This window comes from Protomyctophum parallelum (assembly GCF_964188405.1).
Source record: "Protomyctophum parallelum genome assembly, chromosome: 10".
NCBI lineage: Eukaryota > Metazoa > Chordata > Actinopteri > Myctophiformes > Myctophidae > Protomyctophum > Protomyctophum parallelum.
Window position 1 is genome coordinate 12,836,558 of NC_139704.1, and position 27,096 is coordinate 12,863,653.

At 44.0% G+C, this 27,096-nt stretch overlaps 1 protein-coding gene across 1 annotated transcript in view; it reads left to right on the forward strand.

Moving 5' to 3' along the window:
- khdrbs2 (KH domain containing, RNA binding, signal transduction associated 2) overlaps positions 1–27,096 on the forward strand; it is a gene marked incomplete at its 3' end in the record, with an annotated part of 93,229 nt that overhangs the window by 48,563 nt on the left and 17,570 nt on the right. Inside the window, exons 4-6 of the mRNA XM_083774883.1 lie at positions 3,252–3,398; positions 19,286–19,428; positions 21,284–21,389. Of these exons, the coding sequence (XP_083631009.1) occupies positions 3,252–3,398; positions 19,286–19,428; positions 21,284–21,389 (396 nt within the window). The remainder of the gene's footprint in view (positions 1–3,251; positions 3,399–19,285; positions 19,429–21,283; positions 21,390–27,096) is intronic.

Genomic DNA, 27,096 nt, shown 5'->3' on the forward strand with positions numbered 1-27,096 from the left:
GATGCTCATACTGTAAGCCCAATATCTGCACTAGACAAGTGGGAGTTTCTTCGTAGATGAGACGATAGACCCCGGTTCAAATCCCAGGTGTTACATTTGTAATTGCAGCACCTCATGTACTGTAATTATGACTGTAATAATGTCACCAGTACCTGGGAGAGAACACAAAACATATGGATTCCAGCTTCAACTAGCTTTATTGATTGATTGACTTTGCCAATTGCAACAATGTCACATGGGGTCCCTACCCTGGAAACATATCACCCTACAGGGTAATATAAGGATTAACAAGTGCCTCTGCAGCACATGGGACTACTCAAATTTTAATCCTTCCTCCCTTGCAGGCAGTGGAGATTCATGATCACTCAATCATTTGAATGTAAAACAGAGATCTGGCATATAGGGAGGGAGTCATATGATTAGTGTGGTTTCCCAAAGGGCAACCAGACTCTAGTAATTGTAACACTTTATTATTATTATTAGTGTGGTTGCAACCATACTATTGTTTTTCTGCCCTTTTATTTATTATTATAGATAAACTTTATTTTGTTGTGTTATAGCTCCCACAGTTTTTGTCGCACGCACTCGAGCCATATGTCAAAACGACGGGCTACATCAGGAATCGTGTGCGTGTATTTTGCTAAGACATTTGTTGGATAGTTTAATTAGTGCATTACATTTCCCCATAGACATGAATGGGAAAATGCAAAAACTCACTTTCAAGTATTTTTTCCTCTGAGACCATAAGGGCTATACTTACAGGACTTGGAGGAGAGATTCAGAATAATTACTAAAATGTATTACCTTAGAATTATATCGGTCGGCCTCATGGTGGCGCTATAACAGCCAACTTTACGTTTTGGGGTATAACTCTTGAACCGTAGGTCATAAAATCTAAAAGTTACCGCAAATGCGAGAAACGTTTGTCGCAAAAACATGAATTTTGGGGGTTAAATCCCCTCCGAATTACTTACGCATGATCTAAGGTGTGACTTGAAATTGTAATTGGCTGGCAATATTAGTGGGAGGGGCATATGTAAGCCACTGCGGCAACCACACTCTGCAATTTTTTAAATTGCGAATTTTCTAGTTTTAATTATGAGCATATTAAGAGTTGTGTGTGTGTGTGTGTGGGGGGGGGGGGGGGGGGGGCTGTATTGACTGCCAATGGAGACAACAACTGAAGCATCGTAATGCATGTTAATGCACAAGCATTATTGTCATCACATATTACCCCACAGGGCAATGTTAATTTAGAAACTCCAATCCCCTTCTTTGAGCCGATGTGCCCTTTGTTGTGTCTTGCCTACATGTTTTGACATTGGACTAAACAACATAACAACCCACATAAAGATCTTTCTCCAATTTACACGTGTAATGTTGCTGGCATGTTAAAACGGCATAGTCCACTTCTTTGTGCTCATTTCATTTTTGAGGAAAATTGTTGTAAATCATTTGTAAATATTTCTAAACTGCATGTTTTCAATCAGCAATTTTGTTCACTATAACAAAATACATACATAAATGGATGCACCTGGGACGTATCCTCAGTGATGTATCCCAAGGTCATCGGGGTTTCGGGTCTCGCAACATCATACCCCTCACTCAGGTGACCCAGCCGGGAGTGATCAAGTCCCGACTTACGTCCCAGTAGCTACCCTCGATAAGTCCCATTAGGGAAAAACCAGGGCCACACATCCATTCCTCCTGAACTACTCTGCCGGGACTGGGAGGTACCATTCTGGCACATGGAAGGACTAGGCTCTGTGGGTTGACACCTGTCCGGGCCCCTCCTACGTCTCACCAGGTCTACTCCTGCTCTCACCAGGTCAGGCCCTGTGCGTTGCACCAGACTCCCAGCACCAGGCACTTCATTCAGGAATGGTGGATTCTCAAGCCGCAACGGTTCCGCAGGCTCCACCTTGCCCTTGGTGGTGCCGCAGGCTCCGCTTGAGGCTTGCATGGCCCTCCTAAAGGCCTCACCGTGGGTTTGTTGGGCTTCTTCCTCACGGAAGACACAGGCTGGGGCGCTAACCCATACTGCTCCCGGGTGCCGTCTAATTTCCGGCTGCCACTCGTCTCTCCGGTGGTCACCAAAGTATTCCTGGTTGTCACTTAGTCTATTCCTATGAGTCACTATAAATAGAAGAACTATAACAAAATACATACATAAATGGATGCACCTGGGACGTATCCTCAGTGATGTAACCCAAGGTCATCGGGGTTTCGGGTCTCGCAACATCATACCCCTCACTCAGGTGACCCAGCCGGGAGTGATCAAGTCCCGACTTACGTCCCAGTAGCTACCCTCGATAAGTCCCATTAGGGAAAAACCAGGGCCACACATCCATTCCTCCTGAACTACTCTGCCGGGACTGGGAGGTACCATTCTGGCACATGGAACTGACCTTAAAGAGACAAATTCCACTTGAGAGTAGACAAATCACTTGAGAGTAGTTGAAATACATACTGTAATTGTCGACAAAATCGACTGTAGATGTAGTCGACAAAGAACTAAAACATTTCAGATGACTAATATATGACTAAAACTCAATTATTTTACTCAAAAGACTTGGACTAAGACTAAATCAAAATGTGCTGCCAAAATCAACACTGGTCGTCATGGGAACGTACTACAGTATACCACTCAGGTTCTTATGGTCCTATAGCCTAGGAAACATAATGCTTCTAAATCTTTCACATCAAAGCCTTCAATGTCTGAAACGTCTGCTAAGCCAAAATATGTTTGTAGCAATAAGATGACAATGAATTGCAATGCTGGCAAAACTCATTATTGAAATGCTTTTGTTTTTTAGCATCCCCCTGCAATTGTAAGACTTTGACACATGACTGGTGCCTTAGATTGGGCTGTCCTGGCATTTTGGAAGAGCTAGTCAAGCTCTGGCGAAGCCTCAATAATAAATGATCATACAACAAAAAATGTCAACAATGCTTTTTCTTTGGTAGCACACAAACCATGACTGATGTGCTCTAATTCCACATGCATGCCCCAATTCCAGAATTGAGGCTAATTATAGAAAAAGTACTAATCACCAAAATCAAGAACTTCGGAAGTTTCCTTTGAAGTGGTATAGGATAGAGACGTAGTCAGTCATGTACGTGTACAGTACAGGAAAATGTTTTCTAGTAAAAGAACCTTCTGATTAATCTCATTGTTTTATTTTGTTTGTTTGTTTGTTTGTTTGTCTTAAAAAACAATAATTGATCTGTTTTCTTTTATCCACATGCAGGAAGAAGAGCTGAGGGGAAGCGGGGAGGCTAAATATGCCCATTTGAGTAACGATCTTCATGTTTTAATTGAAGTCTTTGCGCCGCCCGGGGAGGCTTACTCACGCATGAGTCATGTCTTGGAGGAGATAAAAAAATTCCTAGTTCCAGTAAGTTATCTTTACATTAACTTCTTATTCTGTGGGAATGATTATTTCGAAGCGGCACATATTCACCTTGACAGCTGCTCTGTCAAGTGTGTATTTTCTTTCTTTTTTTTCTCCGCTGGGGGATTGAGCCGACTTGGCTGACAAGAATTGTCCTTCACTGAGAGAGAAAAAAAGTGTACGCCACTGGAATTTAAAATAAATTGTGTTTTTCACCGAACATTCATTTAAATGAAAAATCTAATGGCCCGTTGAAGCAAAATGATAATTTCTACAAATGCACAGGCCGATTAATTTGTACAGTTGCAGTCACAAGTGAAGATAATTACTAAATCAACTTGGTAAGTTAAACTACCGTAGTATAAGGCGCAGAGAGTCACTGCCACGACACATTGTGCAAGCGCAATTGCTAACAAGAAAATATAATGTATTCCACAATTAACAAGTGTAGTGTATATGGAAACACTCTCCTAGGCTCCTCTAACGTATGGCCCGGAGCACTTAGCAGTAATTAATATGCAAAGTGTGTACCCTCCCCGAGTCTAGGCAGTAAATATTAATAGTGCTTTAAGTGTGTGATGCCTACTGGAAGAGGTGCTGTGAGTGTATACGGTACTTACTGTTTATTCCACCATCGATTGGATATCCAAAACTAGCAGATATACAAATTCATAGCGTCACGAACCGCACTATGAGCTTGTAGATCTGACAATTTGGGCAAATTGAACATGTTTAACTCAAATCTTTGCTCCTGGCTGGGGAAATATATTGTGTGTTTTGATATGGGGGCGACGGCCAAAATACTAGGGGTGCACGATTATGACATTTTGACCGATATCCGATCTCAGATTATTTGCAGGGAAACAAGTCTAGGCCCTATAGGGGCTTGGCCCAAAGCCTACTGTATTAATAAAGTATTCAATCAATCAATAAGTTGTTTTCACAACTGAATGACTACGGAATGAGATGAGTGCTTTTTACTGGTGAAAACTGAATCAATAATATTATTATTATGGCCCATTCTGATTATGCTACCGATTATATCGTGCATCCCTACAAAATACATATAATTTTTGGGGTCCTTGACATCATGAAAAAGCACCACTAGGAACATTTCAGAAAACCATTTTAGAAGACATTTTCTGAATGTCGGCCTCAGGTCGTATTGGGTTAACAAGTCTTGCCTCCCTTACTGCTACTGTGCAGACCGAGGCATGTCCTCCCTGACTCTAAATCGGTAAATCTCCTCGCCATCTGTGAGGTGCATTCACTTATTTATCAAAGAGTGCTCCTGGTCTTCTCTTTTTCTGGACACATACCTTGCAGTAAAACTCTGTGGTTTAGCTTATTGGGTAGAATGGGTACAGCATTGAGTTCAAAGCCAGGCCGCTGTCAAAACAGCAGTACTTGATTCTGCAGGAAGTTGAGTTTGGTCAGCGTCGCTGTCTGCTCGTTTGTTTATCGTGAGCCCATTAGCTTCCAAGTTTGTGCCTTCTATCCTTCAACCGTGTTCATCAACAAGCAGAGTTTTCTCACAGGACTGACACTGACTGATGTCTATTGTTGGATGCACCACTGCTGTGCGAGATAAAAAAAATACTAAATCCCAGAGAATTGTAGTCTCAGTAGGATCAATTGGAGCTGTGGCACGTACCGCCTGGCCCAGCTCATTATTGTATAGGCCCCATCTCAGATGGCCAAGTCACATGTTTTGCTTTAGCAAGCCAATGTTACCGTACATAACTCACTGTCTGTAGGAATGATCCACACTCATGAACAAGATGGTATGCTTAATTACTTAAACCCTATATACTTTGTTGTACGTCAAATGGCGGAAATATAGCCTCCTGTGGTAAGTGCTGAGAGCTGATGTTAAAGGCAAACTTCACGCTTTTTGCCAAAAAATAAATAATAATAATGTTAATGACGTTTAGAAGATTTAGAACACTTTCCTGGGGGTCTTTATGTGTGTAATATGTGGTTTTAGATATTTTAGATTTTAGCAGTGAGCCTAGTGTCTCTGATGTCATGGACACTGGGCACACTTGCTTCCTGGACTACATGTTGTCTCAGTAAGACAGCCCTCCCCCTATCCACAAGAAAGAGCAGTGCACCAAAGCATTATGGGAATCTAGCCACGTTCTGCATTTGAAGTAGAGCTTATGGGGCATGTTTTCCAACAATTTAACCCGAATTTATATGAACTTATGGTGCTTGCAGACTGATTTCCCACAATTTTTCCTACAGTTTTTTTTTTGCATCATGGACCTTTAGACTTAAGAAATGTATTGGGATACTGACGAAAAACATCTACAGGCATATGGAGAAACACACGCAGTGCAGAATGCAGATGCGGTGGAAACTTTCACATTCCTCCCAAAATGTTTGAATTTAACGTTCAATGATCTGCTATTTCATTTGTCAATCTTATTTTTTTATTATTTTTTAGATATAGCATTTTTGGAATTTTCTGCCTTCATCGATAGGTTGAAAGTAGACTGACAGGAAATGGGGAGAGAGATAGCGGGGAAGACGTGGGGAGTCGAACGCACAGCACACGGTCAGGCTGGCTCAGCAGCCTAGGTGCCTGGATGGTTGAGCTAATCACATTTTAAGTCGGATTTTGTGCTGAAAATGATCTAGCTCTACAATTAAGCATGGCGGATGCGATGCGTTGTGAGCTTGTGGCTCTGCTATTTATTTTCAGCGTGTGACACCATAGTAGAACAGAGCATAAATTAAGCATTAGAACATTGCGGAGGGGGGAAGAAATGCATCGGTCTGAATTGCCCCTTAAGCTCTACTTCAAATGCAGAACGTGGCTATATGAAGGCGCGGTCCCACTCAGCGACTGAGTAATTAGCTGCTACCTTCGTAAATCAGACATTAATTCCGCCGTGTACCTTACCAGCACAAACCACTTAAGGCGCAGGCAGGGCAATTTGCACTGACTGCACCTGATTAATGTAAATGTGGCCCTGAGTGTAGTGGAAGTCAATCGAGGTTTCCGAAACAACAAACAAACAGCAAAACATTGGCGTGAATACTTTATATATAGATGCATCTTATCAACAGAACCAATATGCCTTGCTTAGATGACCACTTTTCACTAATGGGGACTCTACCTCGAAGCATGTCCCACTTAATGGTCAGCATTGTATTCCATATACTTTTTCTCAGTTTCATTTCATTACCGGAATTATACCCACACTGGTTCACTATTCAAGTCCATACTGGATGGAACAAGTCCAAACATACGTGTTCATTACTGTCTAGCGCTTGTCTTGCATATTGCCTTGGTAAAGCAGGAGCCAGGAGGCAATAAAATATGTCAGACTTGCTGCCGATCACTTCCTATTCTATAGCCTAATTGGCGAGCCTCACATGTTTTACTTGCGTAAAAGTGTCAATACCCTTGTTGTACAAATAGTCTGTACAAGTACAAGAATGGGACCTTGCAGAAGGTCCCATTTTTTTATGTATCAAAATAATTTGAAATCTGCTTGAATCTACAAGCTTTGTCACTTTGGGACATGTGAGCTTGTAGATCAGCTATTTTCAAATTGCCAAAGTATCTTATATACACGTCTGTAGTGGTTTTGTAATATCAATTAAATTGTACAAAGTAATTAAAGTTATCAAATAATTATAAGTAGAGTACAATATTTGCCTTTGAGATGTTTTGGAGTAGAAGTAAAAGTAAATACCTACGAATATTACAATAAATGCACCGAAATGTTGTTCATACGTATGTACAGTATACGTCTGTAATCCATGTAACTCGAGAACAGTTCGCTCCACCAACTTCAAATTCACCACACGCATCGCGGATGACCCAAGTGAGTGCAGTTCCCGGTGTCGAGTTGGGCCGGATAGGCGGTTGTCCAGAACCGCCAGAAAAGGCTCTGCCCATGGCCCAAATGAGCCAATTGGCAATGGCAACACTAGCATTAGCTTGATTTGGCAAATACCCCACACCTGCCCAATTCCCCAATTCCCTAATGCCATTTCATTAGTTAGTCAGTCCACTTCACACTTTATAGTCATCATAGCTTATTTTTTAGTTTTTATAGTTTTTGTCTGTTTTAGGTAGTCGACAGACATTTTTCATCATAGTTTTAGCAGCAGTGCAGAGGAGCCTACATACCCTATGTGGTCAATGGTCATACAATAATCCATCTTCTGTACACAGCTGGCATATACACACACTTCTGCCTCCCTACTGAGCGGTGTAGCCAGAGGCTGTGCTATTTGTCAGTAGAACAGAAAACCGGGCAAGAAGGAAAAGCTATGCTCTAATGGGAGCTTTTGAACCGTTTGCTCATCAATCAGTCAACGAGCTCCAGCTGAGGGACTGTGTGGGTCACAGAGTGCCAGTACTTGATCTTTCTCATGGTAAGCAGCGAGCTCGCTCCAGGTGCGTGTTGAAGGTGACTGCGTACCGCTCCCTGTGGACACAGGACGGAGGCGACAAGCACAACCTCTGCCCCCTGAACCCAGTGGCTCGCAGGCTTATTTATTTTTTATTTGAAGGAACCCATGCAGTTTGGTATTCATTTTGGGACCCATGGACCCCCATTTGTAAGGGTCCATTTGGTTCCATTCGTACACCCTCCAAGTTACAGACCTGTTAAGGGTCCATTTTGGGTTCCAATCTTATCAATAATTAAGCAGGGGACACCCTGGAACCACCTCAAGGACCCCTGGGGGGTCCCCAGTCCTCACTTTGAGAACCACTGCCTTAAACACGTAGTCCCATCAGAACAGGAACACAAGTGACTTGACATGAGATCTATTAATTTGATGCAATGGAAGTTGATGGCGGGAGGGGCTCTGTTGTAGAGTGGCCAGTAGGACAGCCGGGCTCCCCCAGAGTTCGTGTCCTTGAGCAAGCTCGGAACTCCTCATTGCTCCCGATGTGCAGATTGGTGCCTTGCATGGTTTCCTCCACCATCGGTGTATGAATGGGTGAATGAAATGCACAATCTATGTAAAGCGCTTTGGATAAAAGCGCTATACCAGTAAGACGCCTGAGGGTGAGAAGCGACCTTGCGTGCACGCATCCGCCTTGTTGACGGCAGACTGCTGGCGAGCGCTGGTGCTTTGGCATGGGGGGGTCAGATCAACATGGAATGAATTCTGTACTGGCCATATATGGAGCATGTCTTGAGTGTACAGGGTTTGATGAGGTCAGATCAACATATGGAATGTCAGAACAGGTGAGCTCCATACAGTATATGGAGATCTAAGGGTGGTAGCGGGGACATTTTCTTGAGTGTACAGGGCTTGATGAGGGCCCAGGAAGGGCCTTAATTTTAGGGCCTGTTGAGTCGCCGGCTGCCGGGCGCGGCTGCACTAATAACTTTGAGAAGCGACCTCGCCCTTACTGGTTATTATCTCGGACTGGCTGAAGGCCAGGGAGGGAGATTATGTTTTAACATCTGTCTGTCCATCTGTACTGTAGCTCATCTCGCAAACCACTGGACTGATCCACGGCACATTTCTTGTGCATGCTGCCAATAAGATGAGGAAGACTCTTTCAAATTAACACATTCCTCTCCCGTTACACTATAGGCAGGATCGTGAGGCCAGTGCCAGTCAAATGCACGAAATCTGTAGAGCTCACGTCCAAAACCACTTTGACTTCTGACTAGAGTTGGGTCACAAATGTGAAAAGTTGAACCGTGTGTGGTGGTGGAAATGCCCTTTCCTTCTGCAGCTTTTCCTCCTGCCGGCTGCAACCCGCATCTTACAAGGCCCCATGTGTAGACCACCCAGCCTGGTGGAGATAATGCTCTCCTCAGTGCTGCCCTTTCTGGTGTTATTTGTGTGTTTATTCATGAATGTAACCGGGTGGAATTGTGGAATTCAAGTCCTTAGACTAGAGGAATACGCATGAGTGAATGTATTTCAGTCAGACAGCTTGATTATCCACAGAATGCAGGATAACAAACAACAACAAAGACTCAACAACATAATGGATCTCATTTACCGGCTCCCCAGGTCATATCAAATCTGTCTTTCATTCTGTATATTAAATTCATTCATTAATACCCAGTGGTGTAAAATTTCAAATAAAGTACAACATTGAGGTATTTTTTACTTTGCTGGAGTATTTCCCAATTTCAGTACTTTTACTTCTACTCCACTATATCCCAGAGAAATATTGTACGCCACTACAATTATTTCAAAACATTAGTTACTATACTCGTTACTTTGTAGATTAAATAATACATTAACCACTTCAGACCTATACATTTTGGCCATTTGAAAGTAGTCAATCTACAAACTCACAATACGTTGCGATGCGACGCATTGAGAGCTTGTAGATCTGTGAAATGGGGACATTTTACTTACTTAAGTAATTTCTTAAGTAATTTCTACTTACTTTTGGTACATTTTGATACAATACTTTTGCAGTTTTACATACAATAATATTTTCCATATTGCAGTATTGATACTTTTACTTAAGTAAAAAAACATGTGAGTACTTTTACCACCACTGTTCATCCCGCTGTGTTTACAGCTAGACTTTTACAACCGGGGAAAAGATCTAATTGGCCACTGTTACTTTGGAGACTATCCAATGATTAAATGTTTTTAGGGCTAATTCATGCTTCATTTCACAACCATTTAGTTCCACAAAATGACAATTATTTCCAACTGAAATAATTCCTTTTTGTTTAGCGACCTTTTAGCTTGTTTTGTTCTAAGAAAAACAATGCATTCATTGTGCAAAGTCAAATTCTCATTAATGTAATGTGATCAAATGGACCCTTGCAATTACACTAACAGAGTTAAATGAACACAGTGTACTACATGTGTAATGGTATGCAGCATAGTGAAAAAGAAACACCCCGCCAGTAAACTACAGTACATGTGTAATGGTATGCAGCATAGTGAAAAAGAAACACCCCGCCAGTAAACTAGATAAAGTGCCAATCGGCACAGGTCTCCACCAGGATTCTTCCTCAGCCTAGTGGGAATATGCGTGCACAGTTTCATCGCAATCGGACGCTGCGTTGAGGAGTTGTGGCCATTTGCTACTCCTGAAAACTGTAGGAGCCAATCGTGGCCAATCAGGATGGAATATGAGAAATCAAACAAACCTGTCTTGATCACATGACTATGGAGATCATGTGTACCGATTTGCGTGAAATTTGGATAAAATCTGAAGGAGTAATAATAGAAAATGTGTTTTACATATGTCGGCCTCCTGGTGGCGCTATAAAGAGCAGATGTTAAAAATTCCAGACAAAGGTTTTTCCTTGGCCTCTAGGGAGTTGGCATACAAAGTTATCCACAGATCCGTGCAGTCAGAGGTAAAAACACTTTTCGGCCAGTTATAGCGCCACCTTGAGGCTGAGTTGAAATTGTTCATGTGGCATTTCGTCCTCGACCTAGTGGGAATGTGGGTGCACAATTTCACGGAAATCACGCGATGTGTTCATGATTTGCAGCATTTTGTTTGAAACTGAGCACTCCTGTGAATTTTGGAAGCCAATCTTAACCAATCAGGATGGAGTGTGAGAAATCTGAAAGACCGGTTTGGTTGAATGGCTCTAGAGAGACTGTGTACCAATTTGCGTGATGTTTGGACACAATCTGTAGGTGTACTGTGCAAAAACTTGTTTTGCACAAAGCGGCCTCCTGGTGGCGCTATAACAGGCCGTTCTGGAAAGTTTGGGGCAGAGGTTCATGGTTGGCTTCCAGGGAGTGTGTGTGCAAATTTGGCATCGACCGGGTTAACGGTGGCCGAGATTAGCTGCTCACGGACGGACGGACGGACACACAGACGGACGGACACACGGACGGACGGACACACGGACGGACGGAGTGCAAAACATACTCTCCCCCATGCCTTCGGCTGGTGGAGACAACTACATGTGTAATGGTATACAGCATAGTGAAAAAGAAACACCCGCCAGTAAACTACATGTAAACTACATGTGTAATGGTATGCAGCATAGTGAAAAAGAAACACCCGCCAGTAAACTACATGTAAACTACATGTGTAATGGTATGCAGCATAGTGAAAAAGAAACACCCGCCAGTAAACTACATGTAAACTACATGTGTAATGGTATGCAGCATAGTGAAAAAGAAACACCCCGCCAGTAAACTACATGTAAACTACATGTGTAATGGTATGCAGCATAGTGAAAAAGAAACACCCCGCCAGTAAACTACATGTAAACTACATGTGTAATGGTATGCAGCATAGTGAAAAAGAAACACCCGCCAGTAAACTACATGTAAACTACATGTGTAATGGTATGCAGCATAGTGAAAAAGAAACACCCGCCAGTAAACTACATGTAAACTACATGTGTAATGGTATGCAGCATAGTGAAAAAGAAACACCCCGCCAGTAAACTACATGTAAACTACATGTGTAATGGTATGCAGCATAGTGAAAAAGAAACACCCCGCCAGTAAACTACATGTAAACTACATGTGTAATGGTATGCAGCATAGTGAAAAAGAAACACCCCGCCAGTAAACTACATGTAAACTACATGTGTAATGGTATGCAGCATAGTGAAAAAGAAACACCCGCCAGTAAACTACATGTAAACTACATGTGTAATGGTATGCAGCATAGTGAAAAAGAAACACCCCGCCAGTAAACTACATGTAAACTACATGTGTAATGGTATGCAGCATAGTGAAAAAGAAACACCCCGCCAGTAAACTACATGTAAACTACATGTGTAATGGTATGCAGCATAGTGAAAAAGAAACACCCCGCCAGTAAACTACATGTAAACTACATGTGTAATGGTATGCAGCATAGTGAAAAAGAAACACCCCGCCAGTAAACTCGGGTGAGGTGATGGAGCGAAAGGGAACCACTCACACCTTTTAACTCGAGACCCAAAGAGAAATGTGATGTCACCCCGCCCCCGGGACCCAAACTAGTGAAAATAGCCGATCTAAAAGCTCACAACACACTCGTGATGATCCCGACATGTTGTCAGCTTGTAGATCTGCTATTTTCACTACTTCTTAAAACGATTTTTCCCCCCTATAATTAATGGATTTGGGGGTTTTTTTCCCCCATGGAATTCTTTTGAAAAATATTTTGGGTAAGTTAGAATTTTTGGGGAATATTTAGAAAATCTTTTGAAATAATAATTAAAAACTAAACTTAGGAAACAAAAATAAATAAAGAGTATTTATTTGCGACCCATAAAATTTGGTCCACGACCCACATATGGGTCTCGACCCACTGTTTGGGAAACGGTGCAGTGTGCAGAGGGCTGCCTTTTTTCAGTGTAATGTTATAACATTTTGACCTCTGCAAAGCCAGTCAAGGTTAAACTGCTATGCACGGCTGATATTCTCCATTTCTCAAATATTATGCCTATATCAATATTACAGGCTTTACAAATAACCCCTGCAGGAAATAACCCCAATTTATATTATTCATTGTCAGACAATGAATAATGTGTTATCCATGCCTGTTATCTGCTATGCGATTCTCATCCATATCATATTATATGGCTCGTACAGACAAAATGCTTTAGAAACATGAGAAGACTGCAATTATCTTTTACATAAAATTGTTGGAAATATCAGCCCGCCGAGTGCATAAAGAAAAAGAGAAAATTGCTTTTCCTGTAGTAATTTATATGAAAGGGCACCCTTATTTAATATTATGGTTTTGACTCCTAGTGAATATAGAAATATGGAAATATTGTCTTGTACTACTGTACGTCCTGTGCTATAAGTAGACCAACCATAATAGTGCAAAGTTGTCCTTAAAAAGGCAACAATAACATACACAAAATATTTTCGCTCTTCAGCCAAGTTGCTGTATGCCTCCACCAGCAATAGCTGTGGCCACAGGCAATAATTATGTTATCCGGTTGTCTGTACAAATGTAAGTCCGTACGTAGGCTACACATACAGCACAATACGTAGCCTATACGTACATCCTATTATCATGAATAATGCAATATCTCAGGAATGCCTGAAGGGAATTTCATTTAAATTTCACTGACACAAACATCCACTTGAATTCGAGGATGAACTCGTTTATAATTTGGTGGTCACAGGTCAATGTGTGTGACTTCACAAATCACATTCATGAAATTGCTTTAATGTATTCAGGGTTAGGGTTCCTATATACAAACCTATTATTAACTTAAAACTCACCAGAACCAAGGACGAGTGTTTTCAATGAATCTAACATGGTTAAAATGGAGATTGAGGTTACAATAGAAATAGATAAATGGAAGCGCTGCAGGGATCTGTTAGTGGCTCTTAGATGGGTGCTCTTTGGTGATACAGGTAAAACCATATAGACAAAAGGTATCCTTCCTCTCTCACCAGATAGACCCTGACGAAGACCTTTTAGTCGAAACACGTAGGTCCTGTTATTTATTTGCCTTGCTCATCATCAAATAAACTATTTCATTTTTCACTAAAGACGGAGTGCCTTGGACTCTTTTCTTTTCAAGTCTGCAATTTACACTTTGACAAGCAGCACAACTTGGAGGAAGGATACCTTTTGTCTATGAAGTAAGGGGTGAAATGAATACCAATATCTAAATACTGAATCAAGCAACTTAGAAACTGTCTGAGGTGTTCACAAAAATGACACAAAACATGTTTGAAAGTGAAATATCGCTTTAAAAGATAATATTTTTTTAAGTTCCTTCATTAACGATCTCTCATCTAGTTCATTATTCTAAAACAGACTGGACACCCAAACCGAAGCTGACCATGTCATTCTTCAATGAAAGAATCAGTGCTCAGCAAAACTATACATATTTTCGGTGTGTGTCGAGAGTTTTAATTTGATGACATTTTGCTGCTGTTGCAAGCAGAAAAGGGGCTTTATGCGTGTGTAATCAGCTCGGAATTCATTGCGAATGGATTTAAACCTTGGGGAACGAGCATCACTGGATGCCTTTAAAGCAATGCTCGAGGAATGGCAGGCAAGGCAAATCAGACTGTCAATGTTTCTCAAACTAATATAATTTATCTTTTTGATCTTGCACGCTATGCTGACTTTTGTTTTTGTCAAATTTTACTGGTTCTCATGCTGATCTAAATATTATGCACTTGTGTGAAGTATAACTTTTAATGTCTGCATTTTGTTATACATTGTTGTTTGGCTGCGACCACGTTTAATTTAAAGCTTCAACATTTAATGTCCCTGTAACCTGGTTGACAAGATCATGTATTAGCAGCATGAAACTCAAAGCGCAATATATCCTCCACCAAACAGGGCTTTCTGTCGCAGCGCAATACTACTAAGTTCATGTGCACGTGTGGCATATTGGCCTATATACCCGGGCTTAAACCCCAGGTGGGACATGAAAGTTATAGATCGCAGCTTAATGTGCCTTCTGGCCGAGACACTCTTGTAAAAGAGATTTTTAACTTCGATAGGCCTTTTTCCTGTTGTGTTTTGAAGACAAATGTCCTTGTTTTCCTCATGTGACGCCACGCATGTTTTGTTCCCTGTGGTAGAAGTAGATCGTAGCAATACCACAATATAGAAATACCTGTTACAAGTAAAAGTATAGGCTACTGTGTTCAATATTAGAGTTAAACTAATGGCATCAAATTATAGCAAGTTATTTATGTTTTACTTTTGTCAAATGTTTTGGAAAATATGGTTTTGTTAAGTATTCGTTCACGAAATACTTCACTCTATGGGATGTTTCCCTTTGCGGAGCAAAAGGGCAGAAACTTCATTCATGAACTCCCACAGCGCATATTGCTCCTAAAATATGTGCCTGTGGGTTTAAGAGCGATGACGTAGATGCCCTGCTTCTCGAAGCATCTAGGCTGCGTCTACGTCATAGCGCGCTCATTCGCTTTTCTTCTGCCGAGCTGAAAGGACTGACTTCTGTTACTAAGTCAAGTCTTTAGGGCAATTTATACCTTAAAAATCGGACAAGAGTGCAACTCGAGTACCGTGAGGTTCCCTGATACTTGGACTTTTCTTCCGACAGAATCTTTCGCAAAAACTCTGCAGAAACAAATCTCCTAAACGGTTACGTAAGTTCTATTATCAGAACATTTCGAAAAGACCGCCAATTCAAAAATAGAAGGGTAAACAACTAGCTTACAGCTAGCGCCGCTTAGCGGTTAGCTTAGCAAGGCGTTACCTTCTATTTTGCTATCTTTCTCGTCTCGGGGCCGAGAAGCCCACTACGGTTAGCATAGCTTCAGTCTCAACGAAGGTGCTACCCTTTCTAGCGAGCCAGCTCGCTCTCGTAGCCTGTTACTCACTAGCTTAGCTCTAGCATAGCACCTTCAACGTTAAGCTAGCCAGTGCTTTACTGGGCCTGTAAGCCCGTTTTCGCTAGTCTAGTTTTTCACCTAGAGACTATACGATAAGCTACCTGGTGTTTTACTGGGCCGGGAAGCCCGTTTTCGCTAGTCTAGTTTTTCACCTAAAACTACACGTTAGCCTAGCTGGTGTTTTACTGGGCCTATAAGCCCGTTTTCGCTAGTCTAGCTTTCACCTAAACTACGCGGCCGAGAATCCCGTAGCAAATTAGCTTTCTTCACGTTCGCGGCCACGAAGCCCTTTCACAAAGTTAGCTAATTCCTGGTCCCCTTCTCGACGGAAAACTACGAGCTACAAGCATGTATTCCCCGGTGAAGGAGACCGCCGCCGCAGCTAGACGACGCCGAAGAGGCATCACTCCCGAGCCCCAGAACAGGTGCACTGTGGCGGGATGCGGCAACAAGATGTCCGGCACCGACAGACACGAAGTATGTCTGTACTGCCTCGGCGTGGATCATGCACGCAATTCCCTTCTCGATTTCGACGACCATAATGGTTGCGAAAAATGCAGAAGGATGGACTTCACCTACCTACGAGGTAGGCTGAGGCGCGTCGATGAGTTCTACAAGAAGTACACACGCGACGACTACGAGCACGAGCACTATGGACCGAGGCAGAAGTTGGACTACACCCCAGCTTTGCCTCGCACAGCCAGAGGCTCCACTCAAGAGCGGCCTATACAGGAGCGGCCTATACCGGCTCCTCGTAGCCGTGCTACAGCTACAGTCTCCTCCCAGGCAGCGGCAGACAGGGCCACCGCACCCCGCTACGAAGCTGACGGAGCCAGACCTAAGAGCAGCACTCGCTCTCTGATACCTCGTCAAGTGAGTACACCAGCAACCGGGCCTCGCCGCGAGATCCCGGCTACTATGGAGGAGCGCTCCGCCAGGCCGATAGCAAAGCCTCGTCTTCGCACCGCGGTCTCTACTACCATGGCAGCCCGCCTAGAAGCCTCTCCACCACGCAGCAAAGCCCCCACTGAGGCCTGGGCTGACGTTGAAGAGGGGGAAATCGACTATGACGAACTCCCCTCCTTCCAGGAGAGAAACTACGAGCTGTATGAAGTCGTAGACGAGGGCAACTATCAAGAGAACGACTCGTCAGAGGCAGACGAGTACACTCGCCAGACAGTGATGACGACGAGATAGAGGAATTTCCTCCCCCCGTCAACAGACAGGTAACACCCCCACCTCAGCCTCGCGCTGCTCTCCCCAAGGATAATTCAACCTTGATGGAGATCTACAAGAGGGCTGCTATCCGATGTGACCACGCCTGGGAGGAGATCCCCAGCGAGACGGTGAAATGGGATGGACGCAGTGATGAATACGTCCCCCCTCCTGTACCAAAGAAGCAAGCCATTCCTCAGGCTTCAGGCTTTGAGACCTTGCTCAGCAAAGCCTGGACTAACCCTGTAGTCAAGGTAGAGGCCATCCACCGCCGTGGCAAAAGGGCAGCCACTGAAATGAAGGGCATGGAGAAGCTGAACCTGCTCAAAATGCCCTCCATGGACAGAGCCATGGCCTCATACCTGGCTAACCCCCAAGCCCCAACTGTGATCCCACAGGACAAAGAACCAGTCTTCTCCAGTGCAGCCGACAAAGAAGGGTCTAAGGTCAACAGGTGGCTGTATGACCACATGACTTTCGTCGCCAGGGGACTCAACGCAGGAAGCCTCCTGCATGGATCCATGAAGGCTCTCCTGCTGAAAATGGGCAACGTATCCACCCCAGAAAACCTGGCCGAGATGCGTCGCCTGGTACATGAGCTGGCCCAGCTCCAATACGACGTCACCAAGCACACTGGAGCGGCTCTGGTGTCCTCCATCCTCCAGGAGCGGATGAGGTGGGTGAACCTCGCCCCTCTCCCCGATTCTGTTAAGAGGGACATGGTGGGGAAGAACATATCGCACGAGAGCCTCTTCCATGGGGTTCTCGAAGACATGTCAGTCTCCATCCAGCAGGCAGAGACCTCCACCAAGACGATGAAGGCTCTCCAGCCACTGGCTGCCAAGGCTCCACTGGGCCGCGGCAGGGGCAAGCGTACCCCATGGAAGCCCAGGACATCCAGCAAGGACCCACCCGGGCCCCCGAGGGACTACTCTGGAGACAGGCAGCGTCCACCACAGGGTCCACGCACCGACCGTCGCCGCTCCCCCCCGCCCTACAAGCCCAGAGGAGGAGCGTCCAGGGGCCGAGGCGCTGGGAAGCGGAAGTGACCCGCCTGGCAGGTCCCAGAGGGGGGTTCTAGCCTCACCCCCCCAATTTCTCCCACAGAGTTCGAGGCCGGAGGTAGTGGTCACGGACCTCGCCTCCGAGCCGGGGTCAAAGCCGGCGTGTAGTGGACACAAAAAAAGTACTAATTTGCCTATGAGATGTAATGGAATAGAAAAGTATATGTAGTATCGAAAAATGGACATACTCAAGTACAGTACTTAAGTAGCCCTTAAAACAAGGCTCCAGACCTCCCAAAACAAACTGGTCAGGCTCCTACTTGGCCTCACCCCCCGAACCCACCTCACCCCTGCCCACTTTGACAGGCTGGGATGGCTTAGGGTCGTCGACAGAGTACAGCATCTTGCAATGGGTCTGGTCCACAAGATTCGATACACCACCAAGATACCCATGTACCTGTCTAAATACTTCCTTAATGTAAACGAAGTCCACACCCACAACACCAGAGGGAGTGCAACAAACCATGTACAACCCAGATTCGGCACAAACAAGGGACTAAATTCTTTTCGCTCCTATGCCACCAAAATGTGGAACGCCCTACCAACAGTCATTAAGACATGTGAATCCCTTGACTCCTTCAAAACCGCTCTCAAAGGGCACCTACGGATGGCTGCAATTCGAAACTGGCCTCTGTAAAATCTGAATCCCCCCCACCCCCCCACCCCATTTTCCCTCACTGTATATTGTATCTTTTCCCTTTTTTGCTTCCCATATGATGAATTTAGCTACATAGAAATGTCTATTTGTATGTCTCTAAATGTTTGTATGTCTTTAAATGTTTTGATGAATTGAACAATGTGGACCCTGTTGTAAACAAGTGTAATGCTTAATTGGGTCGTCCACTCACAGTTGACAGTCTTTGTATTGAGTTTGTGCTTAAAATGTACTGTAAATTCTACAAACTGTTAATAAATATTTCAATCAATCAATCAATAGCCGACAAAATCAACTGTAGATTTAGTCAACTAAAATACTTCCGATATGTAGTCGACTGAAACTAAAGCATTTCAGATGACTAAAATATGACTAAAACTAAATGGAATTTCATTCAAAAGAATATGACTAATGGTGTCAAAACTTGCCGTCAGGCCCAGGCGGTGGCGTAACCGTCTGGGCACCCGACTGGTAATCCAGTCGCAGTGTGCCGCGGGTTCGACTCCCGAGCCCGACACAGCCTTTACTGCATGTCATCCCCCCATCTCTCTCCCGTTTCCTGTCAGCCTACCGTCTGTCCCTTCAAAAAACCAATAAAAGGCGTAAGCCGCAAAAAAAAAAAAAAAAAAAAAAAAAGAACTTGCCGTCAGAATCAACACTACTTTCCACCACTGTGTTGTTTTCTCCCACAGGACTACAACGATGAGATCAGGCAGCAGCAGCTGAGAGAACTGTCCTACTTGAACGGCTCAGACGAGTCCAGTCGAATAAGGACCAGTGGTGGTCCTCCTGTACGGAGTTTATTACGACCAACATCCACCCTATCCACAACAAGGTAACACAACCAGTGGTGGAATTAAGTACTTTACTTAAGTAAAAGTATTAATGCTGTAATATAGAAATAGTAATTTTAGTTACAAGAAAAAGTCCGGAATTCAAAATGAATGGTCATATAAACCCTAACCTCACAGGAAGCCACAGTTTAGTTTTAACCTGCCACGGGTCAGTTTTAGTGTAGCGTCATACAGTATATCCTTATATAACTCTGGGAAACGGACCGAGGACCTAAGTACAACCTGGGCATTTGATGTTGGCAATTTTAGAATCGCTAACAATTCCCTCCCCAGATTTGACTCCTTATGGTTAATGTAAATCTTCATGAGAAATAGGCACCAGTTCCTCCGAGTGTTTATATTCGGTTCACATGGACTGTGAAGTATATCTGCTATAGGAGTTCGCCTCCCTGCATTCCTTAAAATGTAACTTCCTCAAAAGAATACACGTCATTGTGACCCTAAATCCAGCCGGCAATCCTGGAGATGTTTGCTCGACAGATAAAACATAAAACATAAAGCATAAAATACAAAACCGTATCCATTCCCACAACGCTCATTTCGGGCTCAGGCACCAGGGCTCATAAGTACCATTTGCCGTTGATGTGTGTCTGTCGAGGCACATTTTGTGCCCATAATAACTCCTGGAAATGATGGCCGCCCTCAGTGCCGATAAGTGCAGACACGGCAGAAAATGTGAGAAAGATGGGGTTCATGATTCCATGCAGGAGGAGCGTTGTTTCGTCGCAGGGTAATCAAAGCGACTGCTTTACGCCATGTCCAAAAGTCATGTTTACAAAGCAACGAAACAGACATCATGCTAAATAAATACTTCAATAATAAATCAATCTTATTAGCATTTACTCATCGCTTCCGTTATCGATTAGCAATGAGCAATGGCCGAAAGATATATAGTGCTGAAGTGGCTAATATTTGTAACTAACTAAAGTTTTCAAATAGTGCAAAAGTACAATATATTTGACCCTGAGATGTCTCTTGGAGTAGAATAAATAGTAGAATAAAAGTATTGAAAATTGGAAATACTGAAGAACAAAATTGTACTTGTAAATGTATGTGAAGTTACTTTACACCAGTGTGTGTGTGTGTGTGTGTGTGTGTGTGTGTGTGTGTGTGTGTGTGTGTGTGTGTGTGTGTGTGTGTGTGTGTGTGTGTGGGACAACGCTCCACACGTCCCAAACTCTTCTCCCTTCTGGCTCCAAAACTGTGGAATGCACTTCCCATTGCAGTCAGAACTGCAGCATCACTCCCAATCTTCCGCCGTAGTCTGAAAACCCACCTTTTCAGACTCCATCATGGCCCATAGCACTTACCCCACCCCCCTTAGATAGCATTTCTGTAGACTTAGATAGCATTTGATACAGACTTATAGCATGTTATGTAGACAGCACTATAATTGCATTGTATGTAGTCATAACACGCCATAGTACATATGTATAGCATAGTAGTATATATGTATAGTTTATATGTATAGTTTCATTATATAGATATTCCACTGTTACTTTCTTAGCTTACGCATGTTTCATGATAAATGCTTTTATGTGATGTATTCCCATGCTTTTTTGTTCTTGCTTAATGTAAGTCGCTCTGGATTAAGAGCGTCTGCTAAATGCCTAAATTGTAAATTGTGTGTGTGTGTGTGTGTGTGTGTGTGTGTGTGTGTGTGTGTGTGTGTGTGTGTGTGTGTGTGTGAGGGTGTGTGTGTGTGTGTGTGTGTGTGTGTGTGTGTGTGTGTGTGTGTGTGTGTGTGTGTGTGTGTTTCCCCAGGAGTCATGGGGGTATAGGAAGGGGTGCAGCAGTGGTCCGTGCTGCAGCAGGAAAACACAGTACCCTTCCCAGTTTAACCAGGGAGGTGAAAGCTCCCCGAGCCAGGACCGTGTCCGCCAATCCACTAGGATACAGGATCCCGCTGTTATCAATCACACACGAGACGTACGACGACTACGTAAGTCTTTAAGCTCACAATGGGAAACATAGGTTGCAATGTTCTTTGAATTGTACTAATTGTATCGTATAGGGGGTGGCAGTGCGGCCAGTTGGGAGACTCCCAGTTCGAACCCGGGCTCCCCCAGAGTTAGTGTCGAAGTGTCCTTGAGCAAGACGCTGAACCCCTAATTGCTCCCGATGAGCAGGTTGGTGCCTTGCATGGTATCCTCCGCCATCTGTGTATGAATGAGTGTGTGAATGCCTTGGATAAAGGCACAATATAAATGCACCATTTACCTCCTATAATCATGCATTTGAGTATGATTTCACCACCGCAGCGTCTAGGGTTTTAAATCCACCGTAGTGCATCAGGCTTTGTCGAGTCACTATCTATAGATACGAACACAATTGGTGTTCCAGGGGAGGGCTGGGCAGGGTCACGGGGAGGGTGATATTTGTCATTTCACAAACTCCTATGGGCTGGGGCGGCAACTGTCTGCAGGGAGTTCTGGGCAGGAGAGGTAGGATGGAGCATAATCAGTTCAGACTTAAAGAAGCTTGAGTTGTGAACATTTTCTTCCCTTTGGGCACGTTACACCATGTTATTACGCAGCTTGGTTGAGTGCTTGATTCTGATTGGTCAATCGCTGAATTCAGCTGTGTGTTATTTTATTTCTTGATAATGACCGCTTGGCTCTATAATAGACTATCTAATCAATGGCTCAGAGCACCTGTTCATATCAATTTGCCCTGCTTGTTTTTGTGCCGTATCCAACATGACAGCCATGTAAACAAACACACCATGTTACAACTAAACATTGCTGTCCATAATATTAGTTTTTAAGCCAGAAATAGACAATGCAGTAAGCGACAATTGATTCCATTTGATCAACACATCCTTGTTTTCCGAGGCGACTGTGTCTGACTGTCCGCTCAGCACAACACTTAGGCCTGTAGATACATTCATTATCGTAAGCAAGGAAACACTCCAATTTATAAATGTATTTATTAAAGAACCCATTTTCAACTCATCTTCATATAATTGGTCCTCAGTCCTCACTAATGCTCATGATATGGTATGTGTCTCATATACTGTAGGGGGGCGCTGTGGACATTATTATGAGCATTAGTGAGGACCAATTATATGAAGATACATTGAAAATGGTTGAAGTCGTCCTTTAATATATTAAAGACAAAAAACAAACAAACAGAAGAGGCTATTGGAGAACCTGACAGGATATGGACACATGATCTGATGCAGGACAATATCACTATGACAGAAAGAGACAAGATGGGTCTGTTCCAAACCAAATAATGCCACACTCATTCATTCGCCCAATAAATCCCAGTGGAAGTGAGGGTATATTATGTTGTGAAATAAAAAGTCAGTTTCTAAGACTGGAATTAGGGGAAAAGCCTAATATATGCTCACTCAGGCAAACCAGCCGGGGTGATCAAGTCCCGACTTACTATTGGGACGTAGGTCGGGACTTGATCACCCCGGCTGGGTCACCTGAGTGAGGGGTATGATGTTCGAGAGACCCGAAACCCTGATGACCTTGGGATACATCACTGAGGATACGTCCCAGGTGCATCCATGCGATGTATTTTGTTATATGCGTCAGCATACAGTTGTTTAGAAATGTCCCCGTTCAGGATGATCAAACAACTAGGCCTGTCGGGCGTTATTTCTCAACAACTATACAGACGTGGCATATATTATGCTTTGTTTAGAGCAGGGGTCAGTGCAGGCTGCACCTCGCCTGCAGGCCACGTATTATGGATTCATACTACAGCGTGCGAGTTGCTGTGTCGAACGTTGCCAAGTCGCTTGCGCCGACTCAGCCCCGTTCGAGTTGCAACCCGATAGGCACATAGTAAATCCTAGTCCCCGCAGAGTGCCACAAGGGGGACGTCACCATTTACTGGTACTGACACCATTTCCATGCTCGGTAATGTGACACGTGACTAGAGGCAAAGCAGTTCCGTGCACATCACAGAAGGGGACGTTCAGTAGGCCAATAGAGGCAGACGGGGGCGGATCTTTACGGAACCGTATCGGTGTCTTGAATCACGTGGGATCACCATAATCACAAAGATTTCACCCTGCGATCTGCCTATTGGATTATGAGTTTGCAGTGTGCAAAAGTGGCATTTCGACCTAACAGTGCTGGTGCTATAGAGGAAAGGCCATGGCATCACTGACATATCGGTCGGGGAAATCATCTGGGGAGCATGAATGTGATCAGCAATTTTAATGGCAATGCACCTAATGGTGGTGCTAGAGGAAGAGTCACCCAAATCAGTATATGGTTCATCATCTGGCATGAAGTTGCATAGCAATTTCCATAGTAATCCAGCCAGTACTTGTCAAGATACAGTACAGCTTGTTTGGGAGTCAAGTGTTTGGACATACAGTACCGATAGACAAAATGTTCTAAACCATTTTTGGCCATTAAAATGCTATGGTTTTGGAATCCTTATTCGGCATGAAAATATTCAAGTTATTAGCATGCGTGTTCTCAGAATGTGTGGATTTTCAAGGTTGTGTTGAGATCCCCACAAGGTGAGCTACCAAGTTTCATCCAAAAGAAAAAAGGCAACACTTTCCCCAGTCAATTTCCTCAGAGCTTTCCTGGCAGAAGCAAATCCCTGCCTATGTGTGCTGGAAATTGCAGATTGGTCTGCCTGTGTGTGCTCAGTGTTAATTTAACCCAGAGAGTGTACGAATGGACTCGAAAGTGTCCATTGGTACACGCTCAAGAGTAAAATTAACACTTCAGGAATTTGCAGCATGGGGAAATGCACAAGCACAGCCTCATTATCAAACCAAATTGAGTTCGGGTGGAGAGCCTGTGTGTTTCCAACGAGGAAGAAAAAAATAATAAGCTAGACATATTTTTTCTCTCTGTGTAATTGGAGGTTGGAAGGACTGGGGTGAGACGAGGTGATTGTAGAATGGCGAGATTGTCCAGAACACTTTCTCCCTCAAATCGCACCATGGTGCATTTATCTGCGTACAGTACATCGGTGCTCGATTTTCTTTGAAAGAGTTCCAAAAGTGTAGCTGGGACTTTTCTGCACACAATTTATTCCCCCCCGCACGCCGCTAGTCACTTGAAGTATACCTGATATTGCAACGCTGGTTGTTTTTCTCTCATCATGTGGAGCACAGAAACAGATCAGCAAAACGCAGGGCGTCTACACCGCTAACTCTCTCCAATTTGCCTTGTCGAGGACATGCAATGTGTATGTTTATCGTGTAACAGGGATTTCTCTGGAGACCGCTTTGATTGATGGAATTTGTCTAGTTGTCAGTGTCTCTCCTAAAACTGATACTGTGACATTGTGACAATATCCAATAATTGTATCTATTAGATTAGAGGGTGATATTGATTCTAAACTCGACAGCATTTTGGATATTCCCATATGAAAAGAGAGAAGATGAGAGTGGCTGTATGTCAATGGGTTCTTTATAATTCATGATTGTAATGTTTTCTCACTATTCTGATCCCAGCACCCCATACGTGGCGCGCACACACACACACACACACACACACACACACACACACACACACACACACACACACACACACACACACACACACACACACACACACACACACACACACACACACACACACACACACACACACACACACACACACACACACACACACACACACACACACACACACACACACACACACACACACACACACACACACACACACACCTATATCCTCTGAGTCTACGTCTGTTCTCAATTATCTTTGAAAGTGTTTCTCCCAGAGTGTATAGTAGTGAGACTTGCATACTGTGGGGTCAGGGTATTATTATTTATTTTTCCAGGATAGCTCACCTCTTCCTCTTGTTGTTCATACACAAAGATTCTGGAGAACACACATGGATTATAAAACCAGGCACGATTATCTGAGTTCTGCTGTACTTCCCCTGTGTCTTTGTGAGAACCAGGCAACCAGCGGTGGAAAAAGTACTTTACTTGAGTAAAAGTACAAACTTATTGGCTTCAAGAAAAGTACTCTCTGTGCAGAATGTCCCGTTGTTCCGGAAATAGCAGATCTACAAGCTCACAGTGAGCTTGTAGATCGGCTATTTTCAAATTGCCGAACTGTATAGGGCTGGTTACTGTATGTGGTACGGCATAATAACAACCCTAAACCTATTTTGGGCATATGTCATATATTTTCAGTCAGTCGGTTCAAACCACTTTGACCTAGTTGAGTGTATATAGTTGGGTCTTCTTGTGTACGATATTTGTCTACAGCATAAATTTGTATAACGATATATAAAAAAATGATACTGTAAATTCTCAGACGCCAAGACAGTTTAAGTGCAAGAGAGCTAAACGTGGCAGCCATTAAACAAATTGCATTACTGATTACCAAGCAAGCGTGCCCCTTAGATTTTCAGGGGTTGAGCAAGTGGAGTGCAGAATGGTCAAGACATTATTTTCGCTCAACTCACTCCCACTCTTTTTAAAACAACTTATTCTGACGTAAATGTAAATGATGCTGCCTTGTTCATTTTTAATGAATAGTGCAACTGTAGGCTCTTTTGCGTTATGCCAAATAGTTAATTAACTTTGGATAGAATGTTTACAGAATGTTTTACCGAAGGTTTACAGAATGGCTAACAAAAAGAAAAGTCCTTCAGTAGTTCATGTGCTGTGTCTTGAATACTGGCTTGAATGCTGGCGAGTGGCAGTGCTACTTTTTCTCGACCGTTTCGGACGTGGGATGTCTCGCCGGAATAGACTTCCCTGGGCCTGTTCCTCGGGGTCTGGATGTTGAACAGACTTCCCTGGGCCTGTTCCTCTGGGTCTGGATGTTGAACAGACTTCCCTGGGCCTGTTCCTCGGGGTCTGGATGTTGAACAGACTTCCCTGGGCCTGTTCCTCGGGGTCTGGATGTTGAACAGACTTCCCTGGGCCTGTTCCTCGGGGTCTGGATGTTGAACAGACTTCCCTGGGCCTGTTCCTCGGGGTCTGGATGTTGAACAGACTTCCCTGGGCCTGTTCCTCTGGGTCTGGATGTTGAACAGACTTCCCTGGGCCTGTTCCTCTGGGTCTGGATGTTGAACAGACTTCCCTGGGCCTGTTCCTCGGGGTCTGGATGTTGAACAGACTTCCCTGGGCCTGTTCCTCGGGGTCTGGATGTTGAACAGACTTCCCTGGGCCTGTTCCTCGGGGTCTGGATGTTGAACAGACTTCCCTGGGCCTGTTCCTCGGAGTCTGGATGTTGAACAGACTTCCCTGGGCCTGTTCCTCGGGGTCTGGATGTTGAACAGACTTCCCTGCATGGGCCTGTTCCTCGGGGTCTGGATGTTGAACAGACTTCCCTGGGCCTGTTCCTCGGGGTCTGGATGTTGAACAGACTTCCCTGGGCCTGTTCCTCGGGGTCTGGATGTTGAACAGACTTCCCTGGGCCTGTTCCTCGGGGTCTGGATGTTCCGGGGACAACCACGCGGTAAGCCTGTCATTTCTCGACCGTTTTGGACGCGGGAAGGCTCGCCGGAACCGGGCACATTCATGGGGGTCTGGACGTTCCGCGGACCCCCTGGGTACCCCCACACGGTAACTCAGTCATTTCTCAAATATTTGCAGTACACTACACTACAGTACAGAGCACAGTGCAGTACAGTAACTATAAAAAATAAATGTATAGTTGCACCGCTCAGTTCACACAGGTGTGATTTTTTTAGCA